Source organism: Musca vetustissima, unplaced genomic scaffold, assembly GCF_032173495.1.
Source record: "Musca vetustissima isolate MV318-11 ecotype Yass unplaced genomic scaffold, APGP_CSIRO_Mvet_v1 utg6272, whole genome shotgun sequence".
NCBI lineage: Eukaryota > Metazoa > Arthropoda > Insecta > Diptera > Muscidae > Musca > Musca vetustissima.
Window position 1 is genome coordinate 149347 of NW_026879433.1, and position 22608 is coordinate 171954.

Consider the following 22608-nt stretch of genomic DNA (forward strand, 5'->3'; position numbering starts at 1 on the left):
CTACAAATAGCATATGTTGCTCGCCTACGCCGACGACATCTACATAATTGTCGAACATTGCGAGCGGTAACAGCCACCTTTGAACGAATTGAGTGGGACTGGCAGTAAATGGCTAAAAGACCAAGCTTATGGTATCAACCCGAAAGGCGTCCAGTAGACTTGGACCAACTGTCGAACTTCAAAACTAAGCTTCGATGTAGTGAACGATTTTATATACCTCGGTACCGCCATAAAAAATCTTATAACATCAGCTTTGAAGTCGAGGGAGAATAGTGATGCGAATACAGGTGCTACTATGGTCTGAGTAAGCAACTCAAAAACAAGCCCACCTATCGCCAGACCAAACTCACACTCTACAAGACGCTGATATTACCTGTATTACGCAAGCAGATGAGGCAGTGTAGTGCTTGGGCGAAAAATTCTCCGGAAGGGCCGATCTGTGTCGTCGGTAAATATCGCCGACGAATGAACCATGAGCTATACCATTTATTCTCGGACATCGACAAAATCAGACGGATCAAGCTGCAGCGACTACTTTGGCTAGGTTATGTTGTTAGAATGGATGAGGATACACCCACTCAAAAGGCGTATAAAAGCGGCCCAAGGGGAAGATGGAAAGATCAAGTAGAACACAACATCTCGGAAAATGATCTTTCAAATTGGATGAGATGCGCATAAACCAACGCGCTTGGAAATATTTTTTAAGGCCGGCTTTTGGAACAACCGTTCTGTAACAATAAACTTATTAACTAGAGATTTCAAACTTTGCGACAGTTATATATTTTAATATTCGATACCTATGAATCAAAGCTAGCGATGTACAAGCTAGCGATTTCACAGAATGCAGAGTGTTTCTGTGTAGTTTGAAGTTCATCCGACAGGTAGCGCTATATTTATTAGTTTCTTATGTTTTTGCACCGTAACTCAAGAACTAATTGGGGTCCCTGGGTCCAAGTGGCTACAATTTGGTATAGAGAGTTCTCTATGGGTACCAAATATTCATGGAAAAATGTATAGATGTAGGTCCACGTTTCTGGTAGCCCCCATACAAAGGTATCAGTATTTATCAAAAAATTGGGTATAAACTCTTTAACTGGCGAACCACTAGCCATAAGCGGCCAAAATTTGGCTCAGATGATCTTTATATCAATACAACTACTGGTATGGGAAATTAGTTCTCTCGGTCCAAGTTTTGATATAGCCCCCATATAACCGGAAAATAAATGCAACCGTACCTCCCGATCTAAGGTATCTTTTTTGTCTATTAGACACATTTTACGAACTGCGTCCTTTGGTATTTCCCGGTATATACCATCTCTACTAATCTGTATTTGAACTATAATTGTTATGTCGATATCGAGCGCCTTTCATTCTTCTTCGAAATATAAATCTGCCACGACTTTGCAACGAATCCAGATTTGCAGTGAAAACAAAAATTTGAAGGCAAAGCTACGTTTGCCCGGGCCAGCTAGTTTTCAATAAAAATGTCAATAATGCCAGTACCCCAATATTATGTAAAATAGTGACGTTGTGCCGATTTTATGGCTTCCGCCATAGTGAGGTTAAGTGGAAGTAAAGATGGGGCACATTTGAACACTTTTTTCTTTCAAGCTTCATAAACATTTTTATTTTATAATTTTTGGTTTCTTTTAAATTTTAACTAATAGGTATATATGTTACCTTTACAATGAATATACATGTGACATACTTTAAGCTTGATATAAACATTTTTTTACTGTTTTAATGGACGAAGTCGAAGTGTTCAAACCTTTTAGTTAAGATGTTCATGGTCACATATAAAACAATAAAATTTAATTCATTGATTAACAAGCACATACAGCATGTTTACTATAAAAAAACAAGTGATTTTTTTAACTGTCGCTCATTGTATATAGTGTATACTAAGGTTATGACTTTTCTCAACAACGATATCAAATAATAGAAATGAACGAACGTTTGCCTATTAATGACTGTTAAGTCCGCACTATAAGAACTGGGGTGATATAGTGCAATATAACTCTCCCAAAAGAGTAGTACTTCCAAAAATAAAAGAAAGACATAAAACACGATCGTCTTAGTATAAGGTTAGACCAATGCCGAGTATTTATTTCTTGGTAAACAATATTACCTCAGTCAGTAAGGTTACAAACGAAGTAATACTAATGGTGTTTTTACATATTATGTGTTTTGCATATGTGCTGTCACTTATTTCATCCATATGTATTCCTTATGTGTGTCAAAATTAGCAGCGTACACAAAACTTTTATTTTTTGTGTTCAAATCAGTATATGTATTTTACATATGACATAACTTATAAACAAAAAAAAAAAAAACACTTATTTTTTCTTAAATCATCATCAGAGTTTTTTTTTATTAAACATCTACAAACGAAATAATAATTTGTAATTGTTGCCTTTTCATCCAACAATGTGTTTCATTCAAACAGCGTCCTATTCGGAAAAAAACTTACGTATGTAATTGCATATCGTTTTGACACATTGAAATTTCCGTATGTTTCACATGACGAGTTCGATTTCCATATGTAAATAAAGTGACAGCACATATGTAAAATACATATCGTGTAAAAACACCATAAGTAATAATAACAATCTTTGTAATCAATTGTCCGCTGAAATCTCTCAGCCTATACTATTAAAAGGATGTAATAAAGAGAACTAGAAAGTTGTCGACGGCTATAACCTTTCAAAACAAAGGCTAAGTATTTAACTATTTTAAATAGCAATTCTTGCTTAACAAAGATTAAAATACGGTTTATTCAATTTAATTTTTTAAAACAGTCACGCCAAATCTACTTTGAAACTATGTTTTTGGAAAAAAAATATTTTTTTAATCATACAAACCATGTAACTTTATTTGCTTAGAATAACTCAAAAAATGTTTCAAAATTCTTATAAAAAACTTCAGATAATTTTGTGCGTAAGATTTTTAGAGAATCGTGTTATCATTAACATTTGATCTAATTGTATGTAAACTCATCAAAATATGATGCTGGGATACTAGGCTGCAAAAGAGTCATAACCCTGTATAGCTCCTATATCCTATACTATATACCGGCCTTTGTTGCAATTTGGAATTCCGTATTCTTTTTGAATCAATGAAATTATACTTGTCAGTTTTTTTGTGGTTCTGAAAAATTTACATGTAGTACTCATTTAAATATTTATTTTTCTTAATGTATTAATTTCCATGGAAAATATTGCGAATGGCCATGGGGGATGTGGTTAAAACTTCCGATGTAAACAAACATGGGTGGGATATTTACATAGGGCATATTACAATTAAGTGAACATCTGCAAACAAGATATATTGTAAACTACTGTCGACCAGTTATTAAGTTCCTAATATTTCCGTCATGCAGTATTGACATTTATTAGCAATGATGCCTTCCACCCTACGGGGAATTATGCTGTCGGAACATACCAAAAAGTTACCTATAACGACAATTGTACCAAGCGATTTTGTAAGCCAAAATGTACATGAAATACAAATTTCAGAAATTTTTCCAATGCATGGAAGGGCGGAACTTGTGTGTTTAAAAACCTCAAAGTGCTGCAATTTACCTTAAAATACTGCAAGTTTTATGTGGGGTATAGATAAGAGTGATCAATATTGATTACATCGTGTTGGAATTACCGAACATATGAGGGGCTATGTCCAATTGTGGACCTATGTAGCTCAATTTCGAACCTAACATGTTCGTTTTGTATCACAATATTTTTCTTCACCCTATATACGGCTATACGGAGACAACCCACATAACGCGCAACAAATCAGTTAAATATATCAATATAAACCAGTAAGGAAAGTAGTAAAGTCGGAAGAACTAAATATGTGTCCTTTATCTAAATGTGAACCGACTTAGATCAATCCAAAAACTTGTCATTCGTTTGTTACATCGGTACAAATTTATGTAAATGGATTTAGAGCAAATAACAATCGGACCTACATTGAATATTTGGAGCCCAATTAACTCGAAGTCGGTCGGAAATATATATGGTCTATGTCTGTACTTCTACAAAACGCAATTAAGTCATTCTATACTTAAGTTTGTACGTCGTGCAAAATTGCATGTCAATATGACAAACGCGAGGAAATTGGTGCACCATTTACTTAAAAGCGGATGAAAATATATATGAAAGCTATATCCAAATATGAACAGATTTTAACGAAACTTGTCACTGGTTGTTAGGTTATACTAATTTCAGTACATTTTGTTCCTATCGGCTTAATTTGGGTCCTTGCTCCATTAACATAAATTCGCACGAAAATATATATGGTAAATACATCTAAATCTGAAACATTTTTACCAAAACCTGACACACGTTAGACTATACTAACTTCTGTACGACGAACGAAACATTGTACAAATCTGCCAAACTTAGCGTCTTTGGTGCACCATTTACATAAAATCGGACGAAAATATAATTGGGTCCTACACTAAATCGGAACCAATTTCACCAAAACTGGACACACATTAGCCTATATAAACGTTATTAGGTTGTGCAAAATTTTGTGCCAATTGGCCTAATTGTATCTCTTTGGTGCACTATTTACTAAAAATTGGACGAAATTATATATGGGAGCTATACCTAAATCTTAACCAATTTCAATAAAACTTAGCACACGCTAAGCTATACTAACTTTAGTACGTTGTGTTCAATTTTCCAATGGAACTAAATTAGATTATTTGGTGTACTATTAACTAAATTTTGTTCAAATCGTACACTATTTACATATTTACATCGCTTTCGTACACTATTTACATAAAATCGGACAATATTTACATAAAATCGGAAAATATTTACAGGAGCTATATCTAAGTCTGAACCGATTTCAATCAAACTTGCCACGCGTTAAGCTATGCTAACTTCAGTACGTTTTGGTACCACAGTGTGGTAAAAGGAATAATAAGGGGGCTATATGGGGACTACTCCCAAAAGGTGAATATAAATCATGTTGGTGGGTGGATTTGCTACCACATACAAGTACAAAATACCAAATTACAGCGAATTGAAAAACTCAAGGACTCCAAAATACCGAAAATTGGGCGTGCCGTTATATTATAATTTTATAATTTTTAGTGGAGAAATTTGGTACCCAATAAGAAACTATTGTGCAAAATCTCAGTGAATTCGGTTGAAAAGCGCGCACCGTTATATGAAGGTTAACTGAAAAAGTTAACTTTAGGGGGCTATGGCTATACGTGGACCGATATATCTTCGAATTCGACCTGCCAGCATTCAAAACACAACTCTATGCAATCTATCTCAATTCGTTTAGAGACTAGAGTGATTACCACAGACAGACGGACATGCTTAAATCATCTTAAATCGTCATAGAATTTTACGCTAATCAAGTATATGTGTGCCCATGATTTTGAAAGCGGTGTAAGTCAGAAATTTTAAAAATCTACTTTATCAGCTTTTACTTGTCAAATCTTAATAAAATAATAAAATCTGAAGAAAGTAGCAGCATGCCATGCAAATTAAGTCATTAAAATGCGATTATTTTTTAGTTTTTAACTGAAATACAGATATTGTTGGTTTTGATAGTGGTATAAGTCAGTGTGTTCACAAAGTTATTTTGTCATGACTTCAGATAGTGGTTCAGGTAGGATGAAGTAAAACTTTTAATGTAAAAACCTACTATTTAAAGTTAATTGTAGACATTTTACGGCCAAGAAATGGAAACGAGTAAGAATGATATGTTCTGATGAACATAACATAGCTTTAATATGGTTAAAAATTGTTCAGTCATCTGATAATAATGTTGAAACAATTGATCATAAATTTAGGGTATCCGGCCATTCTTTCTTGCCAAATGATCGGGATTTTGGTTTGATAGAAACTAAAATTAAAAATCTAATTATTTATACGTCCCTGAGCATTATTATAATTTAATAGAATCATGTAAGATGAGAAACCCATTTTCGGTCGTAAAAATGGATCAAAAAGATTTTATTTCTACAAAATAACTAAAAGAATCAACGAATAATAGAAAGAAAAACATCAGTGGAGAAGCTGTGCCTTGGTTAAAAATACAATGGATCAGATTTCTAAAAAATTAACCATATAAGATGTTTTATAAATCTTCCTTGGATGACAACTCCGAATTCCAAGTATTAGACCTCTCACACAAAAAAGGAAGACCTAGAATATACGGAAATATTGATTTACTTCCATTATACACAACCATTAGACCAATAACAATAGCCCTATATTCCACCTAGTTTTCACAAACACTTTATTTCTCTAAATACTAATTAATAATATACTTTTTTTCACAATGAAGTGAGTTTGAATAAAAAGTTAATTACTATTAAAATTGTTTCATTTTTGGTATGTCATTTATAAAGTCATGCAGTTAATTTTGAAAGTGGTATGAGTCATTCAAACCTTTCAAACCCACATTTTCTTTGAAAAATGGCAATAAATTTCACAATCATAATAAATACTTGTTTGTTGGGACTACTTTAAAGTCAAAAAATGATAATCCATAATGCAAGAATATTTTTTAATCCTTTAAAATGCAAAACTCTAAATATCTCGAAACAAAAAAATATGACTTATACCCCTTTCAAAATCATGGGCACATGTAACTTTAAATGATCGGAAATGATTATTCCGATGAATTCCAAACTGAAAATAAAATTAATATACCCTCCATTCCTTGCTATTAACATGAGCTTTATATTAGATCAAATTTATATTCGTTCCTAAGAACTGAAAGAAGAAATATAAAAAGATAACAACTCTGAATGTAGGGCAAAAATAGCATCTGAGTTTTTTCTTTAATTGTTCTTTAAACGTGACGTCACGGCAAAAAGTACAAAGAAAGACCACATTATTTTATATTTTAACCGAAACGTAAAATAGCTTACTAATCACGGATACCCAGATGAATAAAATAACAGATATAATAATTTTACCGGAAAAAAGGTTTTTTTTAAAAAAAAATTGATGGCACAACATTTTCACCTTTGGATAGATATTACTGTAAAGCTGTGCATATTACAAACCCTAAATATATATCAAATTACTCAGATTAGCGAGTACAACTATCCTATAAATTTAAGGTAGATGCAGTTACATTGTCGAATAACGATACATTACGGACATATTCCTCGAAATATTTTGTAAAATATGAATGCATTTCTATAAATTGAAGTGTTCTAGTTTAAATCTACATAATAGCGATAAAACGTAATGTAAAAAAGTGGGTCATTTGCGTTTAAACTACACAACTTTTTTGGGACTAAAACTTACGTTCCCCATTTGATTGACGTTCAAGCCCACGTAAATTTAGTTTTTTACGTGCCGAATCTAATGAACCCAGACATATCCAAATCCGTAAAAGTAGGAAAATGTTTGGTTTTTCGAGAATATTAAACCGTATTTCAATGTGACTTTTCACGTATGCAAGGGAAACAAGAAAGAAATTCGCAAATTACAACAAATTTCCTATTTGTTTTTTATTTATGTTAGAAACTAGCAGACCCGGCAAACGTTGTTTTGCCTACTCAGAATTGCATCAATATAGGGTTGGTAAAAATTAACGAATTCATGGAAAATATATTTCAGAAACTATTTACCAAAAAATTTGCGTCAAATTTCCACAATCAAAAAATATGCATAATATTTTCCTCATGACGGTAAACCTTCATTTGCTGATACTCCAGTATATTAAGTAATATTGTTATTGTTATTAAATATTAAATTATGTCAGTATGTGTGGTATTTAAGTTTATCAATTGATCGAACATATTCCACCAAACATTTTTCAGGAGAAGGTCAAGTTCTGATCTAACTACTCGTATTTCAAAAGATAATTACTATTTTTTTATCACATACGATTCATAAGTCCTATAAAAGATGTGTTGTGTTCAATTTCTCAAATCTCCAACTTTTTATGTTTTTCTCAAAAATTTCTTTGGTAAAACTCTTCCCACTGCATTAAAAATAATCGAAGGAGAAATGTATTTGAGGAACCATAGAGGCACATATAAGTTAGACACCTAGAGCATCTAATGCGCAATTGTCTCCATGTAGGATTCAAATTATATATATACTTCCCCAATATAAGCTAAATATAGCTAAATTGTTGAGGTATTTGTAATGGGCATTTTGGTATATTCTATGTATATGTATTGAAATTTTTCACAAATAAAGCTGGTTTAATTTCCTATTTAGAATACGTTGAAGTTTCAGCCAATGATTCAGATATTGCGTGGTATATATGACATGTATTGGTTTTATAATATAAAAAATTGGCTTACCATTATTGTGCGTTTTTAAACCACCATATATTTGGCATAGTACGTACATAGTACGTTGTGTACTTTGAAAGTATTAACACATACTGTATACATTGCCTTTAATTCGGTATTTCATGTAGGATAGGGAGCTTCTCTGTAAATTGTAGGTATAGTATCACTTTATGGTATATAACCCACATAATGGTAGGCAAATCGGTCTAGCCGTTCCTTCAAAATAGGTTTTGCAAGATTTTCGCGGATTTTTCTCAACATGTTCTTTCATATGCATAATATTTTCCTCATGATGGTAAACCTTCATTTGCTGATACTCCAGTATATTAAGTAATATTGTTATTAAATATTAAATTATGTCAGTATGTGTGGTATTTAAGTTTATCAATTGATCGAACATATTCCACCAAACCCACACCCCCACAGTTATCCTAAATCCAGTTTCAGAATTCCAACTCTATCGGTTCATCCACAATTCAATTTGTACCAAATTTAGTACACTGTAGTACGAATTTCCAAAACTTCCTACTTAACCTAAACCTACACTCCAAGTGATCCTAATTCCAAGTTTCAGATATCCAACGCTATCGGTTCACTCACAATCCAAATTGTACCAAATTTAGTACACAGTAGTATGAATTTCCAAAACCTCCAACTTACCCTAACCCTACAACCCCACAGTGACCCTAAATCCAAGTTTCAGGATTACAACTCTATCGGTTCACTCACAATTCAATTTGTACCAAATTTAGTACACTGTAGTACGAATTTCCAAAACTTCCTACAGACCCCAATCCTACACCCTCACAGTGATCCTAAATCAAAGTTTCAGGATTCCAACTCTATCGGTTCACCCTCAATTCAAATTGTACCAAATTTAGTACACAGTAGTATGAAATTTCAAAACTTCCTACAGACCCCAATCCTACACCCCCACAGTGATCCTATATCCAAGTTTCAGGATTACAACTCCATCGGTTCACCCTCAATTCAAATTGTACAAAATTTAGTGCATAGTAGTACCAATTTCCAAAACTTCCTACATACCCCAATCCTACACCCCCACAGTGATCCTAAATCCAAGTTTCAGGATTCCAACTCTATCGGTTCATCCACAATTCAATGTGTACCAAATTTAGTACACTGTAGTACGAATTTCCAAAACTTCTTACATACCCCAATCCTACACCACCACAGTGATCCTAACACAAAGTTTCAGGATTCCAGCTCTATCGGTTCACCCTCAATTCAAATTGTACCAAATTTAGTACACAGTAGTATGAAATTTCAAAACTTCCTACAGACCCCAATCCTACACCCCCACAGTGATCCTATATCCAAGTTTCAGGATTACAACTCCATCGGTTCACCCTCAATTCAAATTGTACAAAATTTAGTGCATAGTAGTACCAATTTCCAAAACTTCCTACATACCCCAATCCTACAATCGTACCGTTCTAGTACGAATTTCCAAAAACCCAGCCTTATCTCACGCCTACACACCAACACCAACCCACACTCAAAATTTCAAGCTTCTAGCTTTAGCCGTTTCGTCTGGGCGATGATCTGTAAGTCACTCACTTAACACTAAGCTCTTTTATATATATATATAGATATCCCACATAACTTACCCTAACCCTACAACCCCACAGTGACCCTAAATCCAGTTTCAGAATTCCAACTCTATCGGTTCATCCACAATTCAATTTGTACCAAATTTAGTACACTGTAGTACGAATTTCCAAAACTTCCTACTTAACCTAAACCTACACTCCAAGTGATCCTAATTCCAAGTTTCAGATATCCAACGCTATCGGTTCACTCACAATCCAAATTGTACCAAATTTAGTACACAGTAGTATGAATTTCCAAAACCTCCAACTTACCCTAACCCTACAACCCCACAGTGACCCTAAATCCAAGTTTCAGGATTACAACTCTATCGGTTCACTCACAATTCAATTTGTACCAAATTTAGTACACTGTAGTACGAGTTTCCAAAACTTCCTACAGACCCCAATCCTACACCATCACAGTGATCCTAAATAAAAGTTTCAGGATTCCAACTCTATCGGTTCACCCTCAATTCAAATTGTACCAAATTTAGTACACAGTAGTATGAAATTTCAAAACTTCCTACAGACCCCAATCCTACACCCCCACAGTGATCCTATATCCAAGTTTCAGGATTACAACTCCATCGGTTCACCCTCAATTCAAATTGTACAAAATTTAGTGCATAGTAGTACCAATTTCCAAAACTTCCTACATACCCCAATCCTACACCCCCACAGTGATCCTAAATCCAAGTTTCAGGATTCCAACTCTATCGGTTCATCCACAATTCAATGTGTACCAAATTTAGTACACTGTAGTACGAATTTCCAAAACTTCTTACATACCCCAATCCTACACCACCACAGTGATCCTAACACAAAGTTTCAGGATTCCAGCTCTATCGGTTCACCCACAATTTCCAAAACTTCCTAAATACCCCAATCCTACACCCCCATAGTGATCCTAAATCCAAGTTCCAGAATTACAACTCTTTCGGTTCACTCACAATTCAAATTGTACCAAATTAGTACACAGTAGTACGAATTTCCAAATCGTCCCACTTAACCCAAACTTTCACCCCCAGAGTGATCCTAAATCCAAGATTTAGGATTCCAACTCTGTCGGTTCACCCACAATTCAAATTGTACCAAATTTAGTACACATTAGTAAAAATTTTTAAAACATCCTACATATCTCGATCTTACACCCCAACAGTGATCCTGACTCCAAATTTCAGGATTCTAGCTCTATTGGTTCGCATAAAATTAAAATTGTACCAAATTTAGTACCATTTAGTACCCATGAATATAAATTACTGAAACTGGTAAAAAATTCCAAAACTACGTACATTACCAGTCCTACACTCCGACGGTAATGTTAATTTCAAATTTCAGGATTCCAGCTCGATTTGTATCTCCAAATTAAATTTGTACCAAATATAGTACCATATAGTACTTTTCGTACACATGAGTACACGCTTCCAAAACCATCTCCTTAAATGGACTCTACATCTCATCCCTAATTCGCATTCCAAATTTCAAGTTTTTAGCTCTATCAATTCACATGCTACGAAATTGTACAAAATTAAGTACATTTTAGTACTTTTCGGATAATTATAGTTCGAATTTCCAAAAACACGTTGGTACATCTATCCTACACTCAGCGACCACCAATCCAAATTTCATAGTTCTAGCTCTACCGGTTCGCCAAATACAAATGGTATCACATTTAGTACTTTTCGTACCGTTCTAGTACGAATTTCCAAAAACCCAGCCTTATCTCGCGCCTACACACCAACACCAACCCACACTCAAAATTTCAAGCTTCTAGCTTTAGCCGTTTCGTCTGGGCGATGATCTGTCAGTCACTCACTTAACACTAAGCTCTTTTATATATATATATATATATATATATATAGATATCCCACATAATGGTAGGCAAATCGGTCCAGCCGTTCCTTCAAAATAGGTTTTGCAAGATTTTCGCGGATTTTTCTCAACATGTTCTTTCATAAAAGCTTTCCCACTTAAATTGCAGGCAACTGAAAGAAATTTTGAATCAAATCGGTGCCGCCGTTCTCAATTGATGAAGTACTATACATTTTACATCACTTTTATAAATAGATTTAAATACATTTTTCTTCAATTTGATAGGGTATTATTTTTTCGTTTGACTCCCACGCGCTTTTCACGAAAACAGGTTATGTATGAGTCGGTGTCGGAATACATAACATCGGCACATACCGATTAAGCATCCAATATTTAATCGGGCAAAACACAAAGAAGCTATATATCCCGCCATCTATCGGACGAACTTAAAATTAAACACAAAAACACTACTCACACCCCATAGGACATATACGTAAAGTTTGGTTAAAATCAGCGGAGTAGTTCTTGAATTATAGTGAAAAACCACCAAAAAATCTACATATTGCGCCATCTGTCGGATGAACTTCAAACTACAAAGAAACACTCCTCACGCCCCATAGAGCATGTACATACAATTTGGTCCAAATCGGTGCAGTAGTTTTTGAGTTTAGCGATCACGAACATACACGTAATTTTTATAGATATAGAGATAGAGATATATAATTTATTTATATTAGAAAATCAAGATTTAAAGCCGCTATAGCTTTTGTGTGCAACATTCGAATTTGTGTACGCGAACAGATTTCGAATGAGCTTATTTATTTTAACCCATGTACCAAAAAAAGGAATGGGCTCGGAAAAAATTGTTTAATGTACAGTCGAATCCGTTTAAATGAAAACGCGTAATTTCAGTGTATTTTTCTCTTCTGCTAAATTTTCAATTAAAGGGACCTTGGATAAGCGAAACTCGTTGGGCCCATTCTCGGGGTAATTTTTTTTTTGATTTAATTCGAATCTACACTAATTCAAGAATGTCCCTACAAGATTTCAAGTGAAAATCTCAAGAACTCTTGAAGAATTATTTATTTTAACCTATGTACCAAAAAAAGGAATGGGCTCGGAAAAAATTGTTTAATGTACAGTCGAATCCGTTTAAATGAAAACGCGTAATTTCAGTGTATTTTTCTCTTCTGCTAAATTTTCAATTAAAGGGACCTTGGATAAGCGAAACTCGTTGCGCCCATTCTCGGGGTAAAATTTTTTTTGATTTAATTCGAATCTACACTAATTCAAGAATGTCCCTACAAGATTTCAAGTGAAAATCTCAAGAACTCTTGAAGATATAGCAGATATATTGTGTCATCATCAAGTGACGGCTAAAGGGCTTCTCAAACATTAAACGCGTTTTTCTCTTTTGCGAATGGCGGGCACGATAACTCAAAAACTAATAACCCAATCGATTCCAAATGTTTACACGTTTCTCTGTGAGTTTATAGCTATCGTATGAACTAGGATAAAGCCAATCGGTGAAGATCTTCCTTAGTTTGTGGTCAAAAATCGGCGATTTTCCAAAAATATTTTTTCTAAGGTCCGCCATTTTGTTAATTTTAGAGCGAAGTCAATAATCCTAGTTCATACGAGAGCCAGTCATGTACTCTTTCTAACACTGTTGGAATTTTCGAATTCCGATGGTCCAGTGAGGAGTTTCATGCCCGCCATCAAAAATAAGGACTTTCTTTAATTACAAAAAACAACAAAAATTTTTTTGTAAATTATTTTTCTTCTTTTTTTAATCTTCGTATATATGGGCAATATTGCCAATTTTTTAATATTCCATTTTCAAAAATTCAGCTTTTTTGTTTTTGTGGCACATCAATGATTTTTGGTACACACATAGAGAAAAATGTTCTGACTCCGAAACCGTTCGCAATCAAATTTTTGGTTGATGCGCGCAAAAGTTAAAGAGGTTTTAATTTTGGGTATAAGAAAAAAATCTTAAAATTACGCGGTTTATTATATTGACCATAAACATTGATATAGATCTTCCTCCGTAAAATAAGATTATGAATATGTTATAATAATCGCGATAAAGTTGCACATCTTCGCGAAATATGAGACAAATAAAAATAATATAGCAGATTACATCAATATGTTCATTATATTAATGACATACACACACCTAAAAATGAATTTAAAAATATCTACATAATCTAAACACCATGATGAATCAAATGATATCAAAATCACACAAGTCCGTGTAGCGGTATGTAAATCACAGCGACAACAAAACAAGATATTGAGGGAAATATTTGTTTTTGGTTCGAAAAAATAATGTCATCATATTTATTTTTTAATTTTATACAAGAAATTTTAGAAAAAATGTTTGGGTTATTCTGCTATTTTACCCGAATTTCGCCGAAAAATTTACATATATAATAATAACCACTTTTGTGTACAAGTATACGCCTTGCGGATTATATAAAGATCCTAGATAAATCTTAAAATAAAATAATGTTATCAAATATGCATTTTAAATTGCGTCTAAATCGAGTTATTCTCAAAATCATTTGATGCGCATGCGGTTTCCAGGAAATACTGAAGTTTATCTTCCAATCCATATATAGTTTGCGAAATTTCATTTGACGGTTAAGATGTGCCACACGTTGCATTGAAGTACCCAAAAAATCGTAAACGCGAATAATTTCCGAAAACTCCATATGCCATTAACGCGCATCCGATTTCGGTGTGCACCCTAAAAAAATACATCGATCTATACCGATTTCAATGTGGTCCATTAAGAACCATGGATGTGCCAGCTCACACTATTTTTGAGATAAATTGGGTACATCTCTCTTTCGGCTGAAGTTTTTAAAGTTCTCTTTTCGAAAAAGAACAAAATCCGTATGAGGCCATTTATTGAAACTGAAATGATCCACAGAAAACGCAAATAAATCCGCGATATGTTCAAAAACATTTTTGCCAAATTTCGTGTTTTTGGAAGGCCAGTTCCCGCCGTTCTAGTAGATGGATTTTCACGAAGAAGATTTTATATCATCCGAAACGTAAAAAACCTTTTTGATTGCGGGTACCCATGTCATTCAGTTGACAGATCTAAAAATTTGGCCCGAAAAATATACTTATATATCATATACTTAAGTAATTCCCGAGTTATAAAGGGGTGAACATCCGCTTCAGCTATGTTAAAAAATTGGCAATATTGCCCATATATGTGCAAAGTTACAAACCTTAACAAGCATTGGTATTGATATACCAGCCCATTGAAAATCTTGAAAAATTAAAATCGAGAATGGGGGGTTCCCTTAAACGAAGTTTTCAATTAAACGTGAAATTAATAAATAATGGAGTGAGTTGAGTAAGAACTTACTTTTTCTGTAGACATTTTGCTTTTATGGTTGAAAAAATATGCATAATAATTATAGAGATTACACATACAAAAATTCAGTGAGTTTCGCCGCGGTTACAAAAATATTTTTTCTCTTAAATGTTGCTCGTTTTATATAATTTTGTGTTGTTGCAAAAAAGTCTTTCTCTTATACGGATTTTTAATTTACCAGTTTTTCTTTTAAGCCAAGTAAAGTGTTTGAAAATTCATCCAAATATTAGTTTATAATTTTTGGTTTCAATTAACGATTTTTTCGATAAACCGGCCTTCCCCCTTCCGAATTCGACTGCAATTTTAAAAGAAAATTTAAAATTGCCATATGTATGAATAACATATATACAGTGTCGAGAAAAAGAAAATAATCGTATTTATGACTGATGCTAAATATTTAAAAATAGCACATAATATTGTCCACATTGTTCGTAAAAGACGACATGCATTACCGAAATGTATCACATTTGGAAAATAGCTACCAAGTCGATAAATTAGCACACTATTGTTTTGACTGTTCGTAGATTTGTAGGTAAAATAGGTCTATTTACAGCAAAAATGAAAAAATTAAAAATCCGAGTATTGGAAACATGTGGAACGAGGACCAAGACGTTCCTTCGAACACCTTCAAATTAGCAGCAACGTTTTTAGCCAAAGGGTCGATCCAGATGAGTGTTGGAAATGATTTAAATTTGCGACTATCACACCCAGTCGTGTAGAAAATTCGGTCTAAAGCATGGAATATTTGTCCTCAATGGATAAAAGTCGAAATGACAGAGGTTTAAAAATTGAAGCCATACTATTTTCTTAATTTTTATTTCATATTTTGTAAAAACTCTGCATGGAATATTTGTAAATAAATTCAAGTCGTCATCAAAAACGTCGACGACAAAATCAGGGTCAATTCAATGCGACGTCGTCTCACATTATCTTACAGAATACCAAACTATATCGATAGTTGTAGATTAATGCCAATATTGACAATAAAAATACGGATTACGGATTGTGTCGACGAATAGAATAAGGGCGATTATTAAATTAATTTTTAGGTGGGTATATAAATGTTTAATATTATGAAAATAATGATGATGGAATATCCTATATTTTTATTTTTTTTCTCAAATGTGTAACTTTTTTCTTTATAATAAAATCTCCATAACTTTTGTGTGCACCTGCCGTATTCGGAGTCAGGACATTTTTCCCTATATAATTACCTAAAATCTTGATGTATTGGAATATTTATTTCGAAAATGGAATATTTAAAAATTGCAATATTGCCCATATATACTAGAACATAAACCCTGTAAAAAGCAATGTCATTCAAGCTTTGTTCAAAGCGTTTTGAACATATTGACTTCGCCCATTAAAATAGCAACATCATATTTAAATCAAACTTAAAATATGGTATATGTATATGGGCACTTCCGCGGTCACTTACTACGCGACTTTCGGAGGCAAAATTAAACTTGAACTATAAAATAAATCAAACACAATTAATTTGTTTACAATTAACCCTTAGTTGTATGAAATATTTCTATGAATAAAGAGTAGTAGTTTTTTTAATTAGATATATTATCTTACTCTGTAAGGATATTGAATTTCACTGACTGAATGCATAAGTATTTTGGGGTACCTCCGAATATTCTGTATTTTGGCGATATTGGACTCTATTTTCAACAGTAAGTACATACTTTGTATTCTTATTGGGAGCCAAATCTCACAACCTAAAATTGTCAATATTCCCTGACTTATTAATATCCTGAAAGACCCGGTATTAGGTATTTTGAATGTCCAACACTGAATCCCAGTTTGTTGTTTTGCAATACCTTTCGTTGTTCTTGGCAGTTGTCTGCAAATGCCTTGTTAACCACGAAGTCAGGCACCAACCAACTTCTAATTGAAGTTCTATCGCTGGTAACGTAAGTACTTCGATTTGTTACAAGGGGCATTTGGGTGAAATCATCACATAATTGGTAGAGAGTATGCCAAAGCGCACTTTTAAAGTGTAAAAAAGAGCAAACATTGTGGACATTAAAAATATCTTAATATTGTTTTTTAATTATTATTATTTTTTATTCTTAATTATATATGTTTTTATTTTTTATATTTAAATTATGTAATATAATAAATGACTAACTAAACCTGAAACAGTCATATTGTGATACGTCCCTTTTGCTCGCCACTGCATATATGTAGAATTTATCTATTATTCTATAATAAGACGAAACTTTTATGGGAAACTTCACAAAGCTATAATGGAAATCAACACCCAATCATTTTCTTATTATCATAGCAAATATATTCTCTTGTAATATTCGTTAGCATACTACGTACAAATTTGGTTAAACACAAAGCATTCCAAACACAATTACTTAAATACCATCTAAAATTAATTTACGTTGTGCACTTAGAAATCTTTCTATTATATTAAACGCCTTCACAAACATTTTTTTTTCATTTTATAATCAATTTTAGGTAATGAAATCCCTGGAGTCACATGTGAACGTTGTAGGATTTTTAGGCTGCTGTACGGATAAAGATCCTATTTTTGTTATTATAGAGTACGTAAATAAAGGAAAACTGCAAACATATTTAAGGTCATCACGAGCTGAACGGTAAGTCATTTTAAAATAAAGAGGCATACTTATTAGCTTTGGAAGTACGGGTTCCAAACAAAACGATAAACATTTGTTTAACATATTCACCCCTATTCCGTATGTCGTCGTCGACACAAAACGACGTCGAAGAGAGTCGTCTTTTGCAAATTGGTATTCCCTATGTCGTTGTCGACATTTATCGATAACTATTGAAACTTTTTTGGTATTCCGTAACACAGTGTGACGACGACGATGCCGAAGATTCTTCGTCATTATTTTTGTTGACGAATGAAGTGTTTGAACATTCTTTTTAAGAAATTAAAAAAAATATGTCCGGTCAAGAAGAGGATACGTCATCCTCGATTCTACTCAATAAGTTTTGGAAACTTTCTGTATATAAATCTGGCCAATATGAATTGGGCTCCTCTTGTGCCAAAAAAAAGTTTCGTCCCATTCGGATCATAAAGGTGAACTGTAACTTTTTTAAAATAATATATGGACGGAGGGACATGCATAAATAGACTCAAAAAGTAATTCGATGTATATACTAAAAAGTAACTATGGGTCTATCTCGTTTCCATTTGTATGTTGCAAATACATGTACCGCGACATAAAGCCCTGTGCCACAGGGTTGTGAAGGATACAAACACATTTTTGCACAAAAATATCAAACGAAATGAACAGCTGACTTCAATTTTAGAGACGTGTTTTTTGTTTTATTGGTATTATCGATAAATAGTCGACATCGTCGCATGAGTATTACAGAATACCAAAGCAATGTCGAAGTGATGTCGATGCGAAGTGATGTCGACAAAGAAACGACTTACGGAATAGGGGTGATTCTTTTTATAACATAATTTTGTTACATGAAAATTGATGTATAATATTAGCTGACAGCCACTTCAAATGATTTTTTATGCATGGATGTTTCCTTCATATAACCGGAGAAATTTTCATTGTTCCGGTTAATTTCGGTTGTTCGGACACACAGGTCTAGCAATGGATTGTTTATTAGTTTTTAGGAAAACTCGGATTCACCGCTCATACCGCTCCGTCGTGATAAACCACGACCGTGGTTATCACACTTACTTCTGTTCATAAATGAAATTAAATTATATGTGCCGAGGATGCAACATGCACGTTATTTTTTTCAATCAAAAGGGTAACGTTTTGCAGAAAATAAAGTTCGACGCTGCGGTATGGTCGATAGAGCTTCAACGAGCTCATTCGAAAAATTAACTAGCAGTAACAAACAATGTTTAACAGCTTTACTGCATCTAGTACACTCGGCACATCTGAGTTAAAAAATGTAATACAGTCGGGTACGCTTATAACAAACACCGGTTGTAACAAACTTTTTTTATAGCAAACACCTTTCTTGGTCTGAAGAGGAATCCTGTGTACGTCTCTGATACCGTCAATATACTTGATATAATAAAATTCGCGCCAAACTCAATATGGCATTAGGAAAATTGACCTCGTTTTTTTAATGTTTATTGTTTACATGTTAACTGTCGACTGCTTCAGCCCTTGGCAACATTTATGCCTAAGTAGATTTGATATTTGATGACCATGCAGTTTACATATTTTGTGGCATGTGCGGTATTACACAAACCCATCCAAAATTCTTTCATCTTATTTTACTATTTGAAGAAACACATTCCAAATAATGCTCCTTCCTTTGTGCTTGTCGGTTAAGGTGTAAATTTTTTGAGCAATTTTTTCCCCAATAGTGGTTTGATCCTCCGACATTTCGTAAAATCTATTTATATTTTTTTATGTTTTTACTTACACATCGAAATTTTGTGATCTTTTATGATATACCTACTTCAAAATAATTTCTTATTATTAGAAATTTGGTAATCACTATAACTGTGTTTAATTTATAACTAGATGTTTACCCTTCTTCATACATGTGAAAACTGGATTGTCATAGTTCTTTCTAAAATTAACTGATCATAAAAACAAACCTCACTCATAGAGTAGTTCTGTTATGATGCGGTGCACCGCATTGATTCGATTGCCTTTGTGGATAAGTGAAATTGAATTCCTGCACCATTACATTTTAGGTTAATCGCATGCAATTTACATCGCATTAGTGATAATGACAGAATATTTTGCATTTTGGCCGCCTATGTCAAGTGGTTCGCCAGTTAATGAGTTTATACACGTCTTTAAAGTATCGTAAAACTATTCATTCTGAATCGATTTAATAACAGAAACCCGGAAATAGGGTGTAAGATGTTGTATTACCGTTTCAATATAGTAAATACCCACAAATGGGTATTTATCCAATTTACCGGGTATTTTGATATTCGATGCCTTAAATAAATTCACCATTATATATATTTAAATAATAAAATATATATTAAAATAATGTGTTTCCATAGTAAAATCTCAAAAACATCATATGCGCTCAAACGAATGTACACTACTGTATTAATAAATCGCTTTAATATAATTTACATTTTGTTCTATTTCTAATTTGTTCCTTTGTTACATTAGCTTAAACCGCTTTGGTAATTTGTCTAATTACTTTGAAAAGTTCCAATAGATTGATGGATTTGTGTTTCTGGACAGAAAAGCAAGCGGTCTACGAAAAATCCTTTTAATAAAGTCGTGTCTAGTCGCAAGTCTGTGTCACAATCAGCGTCCTCTAATATCATAGATATAACGGAAACTGATTGTGTTCAGTCATATGCTAGTGTTGTGTCACATTCGGCCGCTTAACTCAATAATGATATAAATTAAGTGAATAAACCTAAATCTGTGAGTATCAGTGCTAGTCTGAAAACTTTATTATTTATTTGCATATCCATTGAACTAGAATTTTTTTGTGATTTGCTCATTTATATTTATCAAATAAATAGTACATCAAATTGTTATGATCGATATATAACAAACTCAGCGTAAATGTTAGTAATACCAAGGCATTATTGTTCTCTTTATATGCTAATGTATTGGATTTAAAGTATAATGAAATTCCTATACAATTTGTTGAGGTTTTGGAGATTCTAGGACAATAAATTAAATTTTGCAAGACATATTGATAGAGTAGTCTCTCGAGTGAACATGGCACTAAGAAGGCTTTACAATTGTGACCTTTTTCTACCTCACCATTTTAAGGTGAAAATGGCCCATGCTATTGTAATGCCGAACATCCTCTACTGTCTTGAGGTATACTCTGGTGCTAACATGCACAATATGGAGCGAGTTCAAAAGGCTTTTAATAGCGTCGTCAGATATGTTTTTGGTATTAACCGTTACTATCACATTTCTTCGTTCGTTCTCCGTTTTATAGGATCTTCATTTACTAATTTTGTTAATATCCGATGTCTTTCCTTATTCTATAAAATATGCAAATCTCAATGTCCCTCTTTTTGGCGAGTTCCTTTAATTTTTCAAGATCCACTAGAAACACCAATCTAACTATTCCAAGATTGGACGTTAACATGGACAGATCATTTCTTGTTAGAGTGTCATGTTTATTCAATACACTACCTAACAACTTAAAAAGGTTTAATGTAACCATTTCATCATACCGAAATAAGCTTCTTGTCTTATTTCAAGGAGCAGCAGAATAATATTATATGCTATCTTTATCTACCTTAAAAAATACTTATATTTAGAGGCAGTAATTGCCGCTGATATTATAGTTGGGAGCGTTTTTAATTTTTTTCTTTGACCTCGCAAGTATTAATAGGAGTAGTTCTACCCTTGTGAAGTGTCATAAGTGTATTTTTTCCTAATTAGATATTATTTATTTTTAAGTTCTAATAATTTAAATATTAATTTACAAATTATTATTCGAAGCATATTGTAATAATTTATTGGCCCCTTAGGCTTTTCATTACAAAATAAAGACTTAATAATAATAATAATAATGCTAGATCTAAAATCTGTGAATTATCTCTATCTCTTCTCTATCTCTATATATATAAAAATTACGTGTATGTTCGTGATCGCTAAACTCAAAAACTACTGCACCGATTTGGACCAAATTGTATGTACATGCTCTATGGGGCGTGAGGAGTGTTTCTGTGTAGTTTGAAGTTCATCCGACAGATGGCGCAATATTTAGATTTTTTGGTGGTTTTTCACTATAATTCAAGAACTACTCCGCTGATTTTAACCAAACTTTACGTATATGTCTTATGGGGTGTGAGTAGTATTTTTGTGTTTAATTTTAAGTTCGTCCGATAGATGGCGGGATATATAGCTTCTTTGTGTTTTGCCCGATTAAATATTGGATGCTTAATCGGTATGTGCCGATGTTATGTATTCCGACACCGACTCATACATAACCTGTTCTAGTGAAAAGCGCGTGGGAGTCAAACGAAAAAATAATACCCTATCAAATTGAAGAAAAATGTATTTAAATCTATTTATAAAAGTGATGTAAAATGTATAGTACCTCATCAATTGAGAACGGCGGCACCGATTTGATTCAAAATTTCTTTCAGTTGCCTGCAATTTAGGTGGGAAAGCTTTTATGAAAGAACATGTTGAGAAAAATCCGCGAAAATCTTGCAAAACCTATTTTGAAGGAACGGCTGGACCGATTTGCCTACCATTATGTGGGATATATACCATAAAGTGATACTATACCTATAATTTACAGAGAAGTTCCCTATCCTACATGAAATACCGAATTAAAGGCAATGTATACGGTATGTGTTACTACTTTCAAAGTACACAACATCGTACTATGCCAAATATATGGAGGTTTAAAAACGCACAATAATGGTAAGCCAATTTTTTATATTATAAAACCAATACATGGCATATATACCACGCGATATCTGAATCATTGGCTGAAACTTCAACGTATTCTAAATAGGAAATAAAACCAGCTTTATTTGTGAAAAATTTCAATACATATACATAGAATATACCAAAATGCCC

The 22608-nt window shown here is 33.2% G+C and overlaps 1 protein-coding gene across 1 annotated transcript in view; it reads left to right on the forward strand.

Moving 5' to 3' along the window:
- LOC133324338 (tyrosine kinase receptor Cad96Ca) overlaps positions 1–22608 on the forward strand; it is a 127543-nt gene that overhangs the window by 66543 nt on the left and 38392 nt on the right. Inside the window, exon 6 of the mRNA XM_061533183.1 lies at positions 17582–17721. Within this exon, the coding sequence (XP_061389167.1) occupies positions 17582–17721 (140 nt within the window). The remainder of the gene's footprint in view (positions 1–17581; positions 17722–22608) is intronic.